At 41.0% G+C, this 14,065-nt stretch overlaps 1 protein-coding gene across 5 annotated transcripts in view; it reads left to right on the plus strand.

Moving 5' to 3' along the window:
* The first annotated feature begins 642 nt into the window (after positions 1–642).
* The window catches only part of SCGN (secretagogin, EF-hand calcium binding protein), a 156,009-nt gene continuing 142,586 nt past the window's right edge, over positions 643–14,065 (plus strand). For 2 of the 5 annotated variants that reach the window (XR_004265512.1, XM_032268640.1), the window contains exons 1-4: positions 686–1,210; positions 2,140–2,210; positions 10,102–10,194; positions 13,465–13,554. Coding sequence is in view for 3 of the 5 variants with exons in the window: in XM_032268640.1 (XP_032124531.1) it covers positions 1,129–1,210; positions 2,140–2,210; positions 10,102–10,194; positions 13,465–13,554 (336 nt within the window). In the remaining 2 variants the exon portion in view is untranslated. Of the gene's footprint in view, positions 1,211–2,139; positions 2,211–10,101; positions 10,195–13,464; positions 13,555–14,065 lie in introns of all 5 variants that reach the window. The other 3 variants (XM_032268641.1, XM_032268642.1, XR_004265513.1) reach the window with 3 other exon arrangements.

Raw genomic sequence — 14,065 nt, forward strand, 5'->3', positions numbered from 1 at the left:
GTGCCATGTTCTTTTCACTACTCTGGTTTAGATGACTTATGCATGTGTGCTTTTTGTAAATCAGTCTGAATGCTAATGCCAGAGTCAGGGTACCATAAACAAGATCTACATCTGGTTCAAATTTCTTATCTAATATCCAAGCACTTTCTATAGATTATCCAACAAGAGGTTCTAGGCATATAGTCAAAAGGTATCAGTGTAGTTTGTACATTTTTTTCAGAAAGCATTGCCAAATTTTGAAGTCCTGAATATTAGAAAGCTCTGTGTTCCTGCAGCTGATTTTTATCCTTTGATTTTAATGTGGCTCTTAGGAGCCAAACACAATCATTTAAACGGTCTACCTAAGTACCCTGCAGCCAGGCACATCTCCCTTAGACTCTGTTTTCCTGGCAGAGTATGGCTTAGTTTATATTTCGCTTAGCATTCTAATGATGCTACTTTAAATCACAGTGACCTGCAGTATCTGTTTAGTTCCAATTCCTTATAGTGCCTTATGGTATATCAAGGTGTATGTCCTATACCATCAGGATTCAATAATTGCTATTGACTTACCCCTTGCTTAAAGGCAACCACTTACCGCCATCACCATCCTTCTCCCCTCTCTTCCCCTCCCCTCCCCACACATTACATTTCTAAGTCTTCAAGTCCAAAGGGCCCTGACACTCACACTTCTTGCAACCCTTTAAATGAGGCAGCTCTCCCTAGAAAACCCCCTGAGACACAAGTTTGGAAGGTGAGTCAAGCGTAACAGGGATGTCTTCTCTGAGTCTGACAAACAAGTTAAAGGGCAAAAGCAGTGAGCCGTGGACGCCTGGAGACAGTTTCTTTCTTCCTGAATCCCCCACAGCGCAGAGACAGACAGGATCTGCCAGGACGGCGCGCTGGGCGGGGCGGGGACCCGCGCGCCAGGAGCGGGGCGGGCATCGAGTAGCTGGTTTTGTTGAGGGCTGAGGGACGGCTCAGCAACGCCACGGCCAGCAGCCCTCGCATCCTTTTCAGCGACAGGTGCTCAAAGCTAATCAGACAGCGAAAGCAGCAGGAGAGGGAGTCGAGAAATACTGCAGAGGAGTCCGTGCCAAAGTTGCTCAGGGCCTTCCGCGCAGGTGCCCCGTCGTCGTTGTCAGCACCATGGACAGCGCCCGCGGCCCGACTCCGGGGCTCTTGGACGCCGCTGGCTTCTGGGAGGTCTGGCAGCGCTTTGACGCGGATGGTGAGTGCAACAAGCCACCTGCAAGCTCAGGGGTAGACGTGGCTCCAAGCTCAGCCCTCTGAAAGGACCTAGAGTTCCCCCTTTCCTGTAGGAAAAGTTATCTACCTGGGTTGTTAATGCAGTGTACCTAACACAGTATCCTCAACAGACGTTTGCGTACAGGGGATACACATCTACATACCTTGTTAAAATTCAGGGTGGGAGAAGGGACTAGTGCCCCTTTCCAATCTCTGCGTGTGTGTGTGCATGCCGTATATATGGTAGATACACATATATATTGTATACGTGATGTATAATACATAATATTTTATATATATTGTATATATAATGACAAATATTCTATATGTTCAAGTCTTGTGGGCTGAGACTCGGGTATCTGAAGCCATCCTTCCGTAAATGTGATTACTTTTACTCAGTGACTTTGTTGTACACCCCTCACTCTTTCAAAATGGGGACAAATTTTATCAACTTTCGAAACTCCTCCACCAAAAAACTACTTGAAAGTAAAATGGAACTACTTAATATTTGTTTTTATTAATAAAAAACCAAAATATCCAAAAGGTGTATTCTAACCCTGCTAACTGAAGTTCAATACTTACACCTGTTTAGTTTCTCCAAGCTTCAGAAATCCTTGGGTTAAATTTTATTGTAAAGTTCATATTTATTCTTTGGTTAAAATTCATGTGCTTAACAGCCTTCCTTTTCCAAATACTAATATAAACCCCAGCATTAAGGCACTTACTCTGGAACAGTGTTTACTGCTCAAACCCATGTCTCCTAGAGGCAGGTGTAGGCACTTTGTTATTGGAATGACAAAGAATAGTGTCGATGGAGGCTTTATAAATTGTAAGATCAAAAGGATACTTAGATAAATACTGTCATGTTATTTTATATGTTACTATTATTTATGTTTATTTTCTTGCATTTAGAAAAAGGTTACATAGAAGAGAAGGAACTTGATGCTTTCTTTCTCCACGTGTTGATGAAACTGGGTACTGATGTAAGTACTTACACACTAAGGCTTAATGTATGCCTCTTAGTAAGATACATGCATCCAAGTCCTAGTTGATTTGTACCTATTAATTCCATCTGGCCGCTTTTCTTCCTTGCATGTGTGTAACTTCTCTCCCTCTCCTAGCAACATGGAAAGATTTAGGTATGTTTTATAAAAGGTGAACTGTAGCATTAGACATGCTGGTCACTGGCCTTCAGTGTAACATCTGTCATCCACTCAGAGATCTTAACTGTAGAATCAGTTAACTTGGTTTTGAATGTCTCCTTGGTTATATCTCTGCTAATTGATTTATACCTGGGGATAAAGTAGACTACTTTGTTCAAAAAGCTGGAAAAGATGTTAAGTACATTAATGTTCTGGCTGTTTAATGTGTGTGACACGCCTCTGATAGCAAACTGCAAATACATCATTTAAAATAATTTCCCCGTTATTCATTTTATTACAAGAGGTTACAGATTTTTCAGAGAATGACAAAACAGAAAACAACCAGCATACCCAGAGCCCAGATATAAATGGAAGCCAATCTATCTCGTGTCCATCTGATGGTAAATCTGGCCTTGGGAGATATAAATGAGTTCTTGAGAGTCTTTGTACCAAAGCAGAGAAAAATTTTACACAGAGACACCTGAGTGAAGGCCAGCCTGGGGATGGGCTACATCTGGTGAAAGCTCCAGTAGGGCATGCATAGTAGAAGGAGAAGCTCTAAGGACAATTGAATTTAAATGAATTATGGGGCTAGTTTGTCCTTATCCATCAGCTGTTTATCTAGCAGAATAGAAATGCATCACATTCTCACGGAGAGCTCAGTGAGAGAATGAGGAGCTCTTCACCATTGTTGAGAACCCAGGAAGGGTATGGGTGGGCAGGGGAAGCCATTTCAGAAACAAAGGGGCTGGCATCTGCCTCCTTCAGCCACACACATCTCTTGGTCTCTCTCTATTTCTGTCTGCCTCTCATATTCTGTCTCTCTCTCTCTTTTATGTCTGTGTCTGTCATTTTTCTGCTCACTTCTCTTTCTCATCTCTGTTTCATGGCTCTCTTCTCCCATTGTCTGCTGCCTTCCTCTCTGACCTCTCTGTCTCTCATCTCTCTTGTCTCTTTCTTATCTCTATTTCTCATTTGTTTCTCCATCTCTCTGTCTCTTTCTTTCCTCCTACTTTTTCCAGTCTCTCTGATTCTCAAAGCTCTTTTGGTCTCTCCTCTCCTCATGTCTTTTATTTATCTTTTCTTTCTTTCCAATCTCTCTTCCTGCCCTTCATTTCTTTTCTTATCATTTTCTCCTTTACCCATTTCTTTGTCTCTTATCTCCCCTTTTCTGTACCTTTTATTGCTCTTTGTCTGCCTGCACTCCACCCCTTACCCTATGCAGCCTGTGAAGTGAAAGGATCAGCAGATGAGAAGGATGGAGACATGAGCTCCTTCTTTCCTCTGGTCACAGGGACATCTGGTCAGATCACTTGCACACACTTTTCTTTGTCCTCCATTCTTGTACTTATATAAGCTTCAGGTAGAGCTGAGGAGGCATCCCCCAAGTGAGGCTTCTCCTTCAATCTTGCCAGCCAGTTTCACATGCCAGCAGGCTGTGGTGAATCCCACTAGCCTTGTCCACACGGCTTCCACTTATGTCTGTAAATACTAAGGCCCATCATGTTCCAGGAATCCACCCTACCTACCATGGACAGGGGTATTTGAGGAAAGCAAAAAGAAGACAGTAAAACCATTCAAAATCTTGGAATAAATGGGATGGCCAACTCCTAAAAATCTATCCCCAGGGACCTGGAACTTCTTACCTTTTCAGAGGGCTCCTTGCTCTAGTGATTTATGAAAGGGAGGAGAAAAATTGTTTTCAGTGTTGAAACTGGAGTATCTAATTTTCATTCATCAAGTTGGAGTCTGCTCTAAGCTGAGGATGCTGTGAGGTATCTTCATCGGAGGTCTTGGCTACTCTTAGAGGCATTGTTGCCACTGTGAGAGCAAAGAGGGATGTCATCTCTTGCAGCCTGGCTGTTTTTATTACTGTTCCTATCTCAGATCTGGTCCATGGACTAACCCTCTTAGACAGGGGCAGGCATAATCTTTGGGGAAAGGGGGCAACAAATGACTCACTACAACTGCATTCAGTGCAAATGTCTCTGAGGCTGGAGAAGGGGTTGATAGGTCTCAGAATCCTTAACATAGTGCAAATCAGATTTCTGTGTGCCTGAGAATTATATTTATTTGTTAAAATGCAGACCCCTAGGTCTCATCCTGTAGGTATTTAAGTACATTTGAGGTGTGTCAAGGATCTTTTATTTGAAAAGCACTCAAAGTCAGATTGCATGTCTTTTTACCCTCTTTATCTCCAGAAACAGTGACTGTTGGAGAGGGGCTTCTCATACAATTAGGCCAGCCCCACTGAGCTGTGGCAACAGTCCCAGGCACATCTCATGAGCACTTGGGTGGGGAGAAAGCTTTTCGAGCCAGAGCAATACGTTTGAACTCTTAACCAGAAATGATATCATCTGCCATTGGTTGCCTTTCAAAATGCTGAGACATTACTCTGGGGAGTGTGTTTGGAGGGACCTTCACTGGGCCCTCCATGCTACCTGGACAACCATGATTAAGGAAACTATTCCTAATTTTGGGCTTTCTCCCTGGTGAGTAATAAGTAGGCCTTTAGCAAGTTCTTAACAATAGGGCAGAACTTCCAAAGAGGAAGCCCCTTCAGCTGAGGGACAGTCACCATTTGATTGTGACACCTGCTTTTGATTGCTAATGCCCAGTGAGCACAGAATCCAGCAGCAGGGAGGCCTCCACAATCAGGCAGCCCCTCACTCTGGTGTTCAGCAGAAGTAAGCCATCCTTCAGAGGCATGAATTGCTTTGCTTCCCTCTGCTGATTAGTGGGTCACAGAAATCTCAGAAGAAGGTATTTTGAGGTTTCTAACAGCAAGCTGCCTGTGAGTCTATCCAGGAGAGCAACCAGCCTAGTTGTAATTAGCTGGTCCTCAGAGCCTCCGAGGGGATTGACTTAATGGAACCATCAGCTGTAATTGCTGCTGTTTCTGTTTCTCCCTGCAAACCTTTTCTTTTCAAATGCCAGTCCATGGCTGAGCATCAGATTCTATGTGCTCATACCCCTCATGTACAGACTGCACCACATCATGGGTCTCTTTCAATACTTTAGGGATTAGAGGTATCCTGCTGGAGCCTAGAGTCTTAGATAAGGGCTGATGGTAAATTACAACAGAGGAAGCCCCAGTTTCTTTTGCTTTGGGTCTAAGGGATAGTCATGGGCTTTGGGGTTGGGGCTCTGAGAGGACAGAAGCCAAGATTCTGTGCTCTCAAACTAAAGGTAATGTAGAATCTGGCCACTGCTTCTTTGGCTTCACATTTATTTACTTTAATATCTAATTTATCACCAACATGACCTATGTTAATTAACTTCCTTTGGGAATGCCCAGCCCATCATAAAGAATCATTTATTCATCCAACAGATCCTATGTTCCAGAGATAAAGAAATGAATGCAGTACTTGCAGAATTCTTAATCTAAAAGATCAGGCTGAAATGCAAAGTGAAGTTCAACCCTGTTGAGTGATTTCCGTTGTGGTTTTTCAGTGTGGTACATGAACACTCAAATGTAAACACACGCAAAATCTATGGTGCTGAGAATACATAGGTTAATCCCACCACGATGAGTGGGGTGTCACATGAGGAAACCTGGTTGACAGAAGATCTTGGAGTCTCAGAGAACCTGTTCACCTTCCACAGAGAATTAAAAAATGTACCTCTTGTCTCTGAAGGCCCACCCCAAAGAAGGCTCATGATGAGGGGAAAGACAGCTATGTGTGGAGGTGGAAATCCCATGCTCATTCCCCGGCTCTGCACCTGTAGCTGTGTGATAGCAACATGCCATTTAAACCTCCTGGGTCTTAGTTTTCCCATCCATAAAATAATAATAATTATTATTAAAATGTTTTGGCCTGCCTGTTTCAGAGTGAAAACCAATAAGATAACACAAGTGACAGGCACTATTAGTTGCAAAAACGCCCAACATGCATGTTCTTATGGTGATGCAGTATCTTCTTAGCTTTCCCAGTGTTTATTCTGAGCCCCGCTTTGCCTCAGATCCAAGGGGTTACCCCACACAGGATCATTGAAGCTTACTCTCTTAAACACTGAAATGCTTTTAAGATCATATATGTGTATTTATATACATATATACGTATGTATATATGTATATATGTGTATATATATATGTATGTGTGTGTATATATATATATATAGAGAGAGAGAGAGAGAGAGATCATATATATATAAATTATATATATATATATATATATATATATATATATATATATATATATGATTTCCAGTTTATGAAAGCAAGCTTCCCAAGCCAGGGTAGCCTTTGGAGGATGTCTTAAGTCATACCCACCACCACCCTTTGGTCCTTCAGGAGTAAAGGAGACTACTCAAAGGAAGACAGAAGACAACAGACAGACTGTCGCCTCAGGGACCTGTTACACTTGCTCTGTCTTAGGCACATGATACAGGCATTGCCTCTCATTTCTTTACTTGAAGCGTTCGTTCCGAATGACTAATGTCATTTTTTCATATTTTTAGTCTGGTGTGTGTTCATTTAGGAAGGTATTCATTATTATTATTTTTGACCAGGCCCTCCGCTGCTCCCCATTTATGATCACCAAATGAATATGTTTCGTTGATGTTTACAAACTGTCCAAGCCCTCTTATTTTAATCATTTGGGGTTTCTAAATACAGTACTGAAGCCATAGATACAGCAGATGACCTTGAGATTGCTAGGATACACAGATATATTTGATTCTACATCATCTCAATCATAAGTGCTAGTGGTTTGGGCTGACAATTTAAAAAACTAGCTATACATATAGATGCTAATTTTTTAGTTCTTATTCATATAACACTTTTTTGCAAAGAGACTCACCTTCACTGCAATTTGTTTCAAATAAAGTTTATTCCTCATTATTTATTATCCATTTGTGATCTCTACAAGCCATTAATTCATTAACCTCTTTCTGTTGCATGCATTTCATCTATCATCCCCTGCAGCAAAAGGCTACAAATGAAAAAAATTTTAAAAAGGAAGTACAATTCTATCTTTTACTTGCTGACAAAAGTTTGTGTATGATTGAACAGGGAAGAGGCAAACTGCTGACTGACATGAAACTTGGCAGTTCCCTTTATTTCCAATATCCACACCAGTCCTGGAAGTTTAGAGAATCTGATATTAGAAGATCTGATATCTTAAATAATCTGAGCTCACAGCATCTTTTCTACCTCACTATTATAACCTGACATCAAACAATTGCTATACACCCACCTCCTGCAATGAGTTAGTGAGACAGATACCAATGTCAGGGGCTGAGATCTAGCAATAATGGCCAGGAACTCCGCTAGTGTTAAAATTGTTCTTGCTGACCAAGGTGTTCCCTGGCTTTCTAAGAATAGGTTTTCAAACCTTCTGGGTCTTACAATATTTAAAGCATCTGGTTCTCTAACTAGTTGCCAGAATCTATCCTGAAAAATCCCAAAGCAAGTCACCAAGGAATCCTTCATTTTGTTTGAACCATTTCTCATTTATTAACAGCTTGATGTTGGAATGCAGTGACTCCACTAGGTGCTCTCCGCCTCATCCCAAGCAACAACATGGTGTGCTGGAAAGTGCACTAGACCACGTATCAAATGTGCTGGTTTCAAGAATGTTCTGTCAGTATTCTGCTGCATCGCCCTTCTGGCCTGTTTTCTCATAAGCAAAATGAAGGGGCAGTGTCTCAGATTCTTAGAGAAGAGTGTCAAACGTCCTCTGATTTTTTTCCCTTTACTCTCTTTCTTCTAAATCACAAAGACTAAGCTGAAGGAATCATATATTTTGATTTATAGAGCATCAATGGATACAATTATCATAAATTTGAGTATTAGTCTTTTCATATGTTAAGATCTGAAAGGTGAAAAGTTTGTATAACTCTTCTACTAGATTTCCTGCTCCCTGGAAAACATTTGCCATATGCATCTTCGCTGGGTTTTATGCATGACAGCAACATGTTGTGCCAGGGTAAAGTGTTTTAGGACATTTTGTTCTAGGAGGGACTAAAACAGAGCCTGGGTTGTTCTGGCAAGTTCTTTACCATATGCAAAAGGTCAGCTGAAGAGATGACAGCCTAATGGGAAAGGGTGAGGATTGACAGCCCCTCCAAGTCAAGACTACAAAAAACAGACACATTTTCTCAGCCAGTGATGGGAAAATAATAAAAAAGAATTTCCATGTAAGAAGCTGGAACACACACACACACACACACACACACACACACAAGTTCCCCAAAGAGGGAGAAGCTAGCAGGCCAGCAAAGAAGCCAGGGGCTGAAGGTTGTAGTAAATTTTTTTGTGTCTCCCAGGGCCATTGTGACGATCCAGGGAGATAACATTTATTAAAGAGTGTGGCTTAGTGCCCATCCTCTGACTGGCACTCCAGAAATGTTTATTCACCTGGTCTTCTTTCCTATTCTTGTGAATTGGACACGGCAGATGTTAATTTTCCACCACAATTCTCTTTCCATCACCTCCTGACGTTTTTGTAACCCATTAGGGAGAGGTGCCAATGGAAAGGAAGGCTTGACAAACATGTCTTCCGTCAGCCTGTGATGCAGGGCAAAGACCAGGTCTCTTTTGCTGACTATAATATCACCAGGGGCCAGAATTGTGTTTGGCGTGTGGTAGGTGCTTGATAGAAAGCAGTCTTTTCTGGGTTTTGTACCTGAAGGCAACATGCTGTGCTTGGCTAAAGTGTTTTGGGACATCTTGAGCCTAGGTTGTTCTGGCAAGTTCTTCTTTAACTTAGGATGTTGCATTCCCAGCATATGCAGGGGTTATTCTTGAGAAATACAAGTGAGAAAGGCAGAAGAGCTGAGTCAGCCTAAGGCCACCCAGAGAACTGTCCTGCACGTGTGTGCATGGATGATGCATCCAGAACATGTCCTGGAGGCTGTCACCTCCACCCCCAACACCAACAGGGAGGGTAGTGAGTCAACAGGATCACCTCTTCTCAGCCCTCCTAACTCACAGCTGGAGAGCTTGGGACCAGAGATAGCGTGATTGTATTAGGGAGAATGAATTTAGCATAAATTTCAGCAAGTCTAGAATCTTAGAATTGGGCACTGTTTGGGATTATCTATGCTTCTCAACCCTTGCATCAGAATTCATTCTTTATTGTTGGTTACATAGATAACTTTTACTGTAGTAACCCTGAAATCCACCAAAGAAGACAATTTCACGTTTAGAAAAGGCTATACATAGAAGGGAGTTGTAACATCTGTGGTTAACTCAGCAATTACTTTATTACTTTGGTCTTCTTTTTAATTATTTCTGCCTTCTCATTATTTTTTTCCTTGGAGAATACAAAAGAAGATTAAAAATGAGTTACAGGCACCTGGGGCCCAGACGAGCTGGACTTTTCAGTTAAAAGATGTAAAACCTCTAAGCTCTTGGGAAGAAAATCTGTAATTACAATACAGTCTTTTGTCATAAACATAATACTGTTCAAATTTGTTCTTTCAGCACCCTAGTCTCTAAGCTTCTTTTCTTCAATATTTTAGTAACTCATTAACTGTGAATTGTACCTAGTCAAGATTCTGATTAAAAAAAAAAAAAAAAGATTCTGATTAGTGCTTGGTTGCTCAAGAAATCTCCAGCGTTGTTCTCTCTTCTACAAAAGAGTAAAATGACTTTAAATGGTCAGGAAACCTGTTTTCCGGGTTTGAATAACATAATGATCAGGCTGTGTGTTTTGAATATTTGCCACCCTAACTATATGTTTAAGATCCCAGTGGCTTTAATATGGCTTTGTTTCATCCATCACAGGACACAGTCGTGGAAGCAACTGTGTACAAGGTGAAACAGCAATTTAGGACCACCCAAGATGCCTCTAAAGATGGTCGTATTCAGATGAAAGAGGTACCTTTCATGACTGTATCTTTCATGACTCTACGTTTCTTGACTGTTTTTTTCTTTACTTTGTCATCTTGGGCTGTGATATTCTTTGAAAGACAATGGAAGCTTTACACTCGATTGGGAAATTAGAACTTTCTGCAAGACAGTTGGCCTAGTTAACATTTTAAAAGTAATCACCTCTCCTTTTTCATCTACTTAGTAATAAAGAGGGTGTAATTCTTTCATCATTTTATTTAGGTCAATCAATATTTGTGCCTATTTTATAATTGGGGAATTGAAATGATAGAGGCCTTTCAATTGACCCACCATTCATCTCTTTATACAGCATCCTGTTCAAATTGAACATTGATATAAGGAAAAACTTACTGATTATAAATAAGGTTAAACTTCAGTATCAGCTCTCAGTAGAGGTTGGAAAAATCTATTCCTAGGATCTATACACAACAGAAGACAACTGTCTTTACTTCAACTTAACCCACTTTAATGGAGCATGTACTAAAGCAAGTAACTGTGCTATGCGTGCAGGGCTGTGGATGGTGTACAACCTACCTGATTATTTCTCCTTCCAGTTACAAAAATGTTTACAGTTTAGAAAGGCTTTCCACATATATTTTGTTATTATATTCCCATAGTAGCTAAGATGATGATAGGCGTGGAATATTATCCCCATTTTGCTGATAGGGACTTGAGTTACTTTCCTAGAATAACGTGACCAAGTAAGGGGCAATTGTTTGAGTGGAACCCTGCTTATGAATCTGTGCGGGTTCATACCAGGTAGCTATACATCTGTATGTGAAAATGAGCCAATCTGCAACAAAGGTATTTTTTCAGTCAAAATTGCCTGTGAGACATATTACGTGACACTGAGAGAGCCAGTGTCTTGATGCTGTGACATTGCCATGTTTGAGCAGTCAATATTATTGAAGAAAGTAATAGGGCAATTTCTTCAGGAAGTTGTGTTAATAGGGCAAGATAATGTTCCTTTATAAAAGGTGGACATGTTCAGCAGGAGACTGCCTTTTCAGAAAACTAATAAACTCAACTCTAGGTTTATGAATGCAGATGTTTCCAAACTTTTAATCAAAGGCAAAAATTGTATATGTAACCAAAAATTCTCATTAAAATGGATGTAAAACTATCAACGTATGCATCAACAGAATAGTGAGTGGGCAAACAGCAAATTAGGTGCCCTAAACCACACGTTCACTGTTGTAATTCTCCAGACCCTGGAACAGAGCATGGCACATACTAGTGCTCAGTGTTTCTTAACCTATTTAATGAGTGAGCAAAACAGAGCAAATAACTGAAAACTATGTCATTATCTTATTAATAACAGATAGACATTCCCGAGTAATCGGCCAAACATTTGATCATGTAATCCTGCTCATGAGTGTCATTGAGGTTGTTTGCACAGACTGATGGTGCAAGACTGCACTGTTCCCAAGGCTCCTTCAAGTCGTAAGAGTCTGTGAGTCCAGGGAGCAGCAAGGCCTGCTGTTTCCCTGCATTCTCTTGCTGTACTGTTGACCATTTCACTTACTCCAGTAACGGTAGTTGTGACATAAAAATCAGCCACTTTGACTCATGTTGAATTTTCTAGTAAAAAATAAGTTGGATAAAAGGCCACCCTTAGTCTCAAAGAGCATTTCCTAGTTCCAGGTGACCCTGTGTGGGTTGATGCGAAAAGCATGAAGCCAATATGGTGGAATATGAAACTTTGGGCAAATTACGTAATTTCTCTGGGCCTCAATTTTATCATCTTCACCAAGATGGCAGTTATCAATTATTGACTATTTGATATGTACCCAGTATTTTCCTAAACAGTTTATAAATACTGGCTCATTTTGCTCTTTAGTCTTCTCATCAGTACTAGAATATCAAGATCATTGTCTCCATTTTCCAAATGAGAAAACTGAGGCACAGATATATGAACTAAATTACCCAGGATCAAATAATTAGTAAGCAATGGAGAAGAAATTTAATTTCACTATAAAGCCTATCACTTATGCATTGCACTGCACTGCCTCCCATTGATAAAAGGGGATATTTATATTCATCCTAAAAACTTGGTGGTGAGGATTTAATGAGGTGATGAATGAAAAGCGCCTTGCTGGTACCTGCCATGTAGTAGGTATTCAGAATCTGACAGTTATTGTTAACATGATGTGTCCTTGTGCTGACTCATATCCAGTAGAAACTGTGAATGATAATGTGAGCTAATCACACCTAAAGCCCCCCAGGAGCATTTGCTGTGGACTCACTCGGTGGTATTGTACAAGACACTGAGCAAACTACTCAGTTATAGATGAAATGACCGTTGTTTATGGGGACAGCTCAGAAAGAAGACAACATACACTACAATACTCTAGGTTTGGCAATGGACGCAGCCAAACCTGCATATGTGCTGTAAATAGTCTTATTACTACATAGGGGAACAAGATGTTATTACGCCTTTGTTCAAAAGAGTGCATGAAGTAAAACGGTCAAACTGGTGCTCGTACAAAAAGCTGACTGGCTGAATTTATCATACTTGAGTCGACTATTGTAGCATCTTATAGACACTGATAATGTAAAAGAATATAAACCACAGCTAACACTTAAGCATCAAGTCAGACAGCAGTCATTCCGGCTCCTGCACTGAAGTACTGTATATATACAGCATCTCACCAGCAAAGCATAGTGATTAAAAGTGTGGGCTTGAGATTGCCAAGGTGAAATACTTCATCAGATACTGATTATGCAACTTTGGCAATTTCCTTATCTCTGTATAGCCGCTTCCTCAACTAGAAAATAATAGTAATGGTACGTTGTGTACCCTACAGATTGTTATTAGGATTAAATGAATTAGCATACATACGCATTTAGAGCAATGCCTGGCACATATAAGGCTTATTTGCTATTTTTATGTTCTGTTATTATGGAATTAAATTACTTTAGAATTGGAAGTTCTTAGAATAGTGCCTGGAACATATCAAGCACTTAACAAATTTATTATTGATATTAATGTTATAGTCATCCTTATTTTAGATTATAAGCTCATGGAAGGCAGATATCCATAGTGATTTATACTTAACAGGAGTGTGATACTTTCTGAAAGAATCAATGAATCAAATAATGACAATCACGAGCACAGAACTGCCGACTGAGCTGTTCATCCTGGAAGATCTGAGCCCTCCTGCCCTGGAATATGTACCACCATGCCTTTTACCAGGGAGCCCTCTTCACATGGACATTGGCCAGGGTCCCTGACTGCTATTCTTCCTGTTCCTTTAGCTTGCTGGTATGTTCTTATCTGAGGATGAAAACTTTCTTCTGTTCTTTCGCCGGGAAACCCCACTGGACAGCAGTGTGGAGTTTATGCAGGTGAGTGCTTGGTTGTGTCTCTTTGGAGAAAGAGGCTTGAGACAAGACTATGATCTTAGCCACCTACTGTGGCTGCCACCACTCCCGCCCAGTGCTCATGGGAGAGCTGAGCACAGAGGATAGGATCAATCTAAAAAGGCCTTAGTGATGAGCCAGGACTTTGCTCCCAAACCCCTGGGGTGCTCCTGAGTTGACAGGCTCCTTTAGCTTGGGCTGGAGGAAACTTTAGACAACAGGCCAAGCAGGTCCACTGAAGAATGGAGAAGGAGGCAGGTGACGGACTATGGGAACTGGAGAGCATGTGCCCATCTGAAGCCTTTTGAGAATGCTGTCTAGAATCTAGACTCTAGAAAATAGTGGCGACCAATTTTAGGTTTGAAGACATGATGATACAGTGAAAACATAATTTATTAAAGTGCCAGTCCAGTCAACGGGCCTTCTGCTTATAATCATGCAGAGTAAAAGTTAAAGGCAGAATCAATGGGCTCCCTTACCACTTTCCCGCTGGGTA

This window comes from Sapajus apella, unplaced genomic scaffold (genome assembly GCF_009761245.1).
Source record: "Sapajus apella isolate SASKATOON/1434 unplaced genomic scaffold, GSC_monkey_1.0 scaffold184, whole genome shotgun sequence".
In the NCBI taxonomy this organism is placed as follows: domain Eukaryota; kingdom Metazoa; phylum Chordata; class Mammalia; order Primates; family Cebidae; genus Sapajus; species Sapajus apella.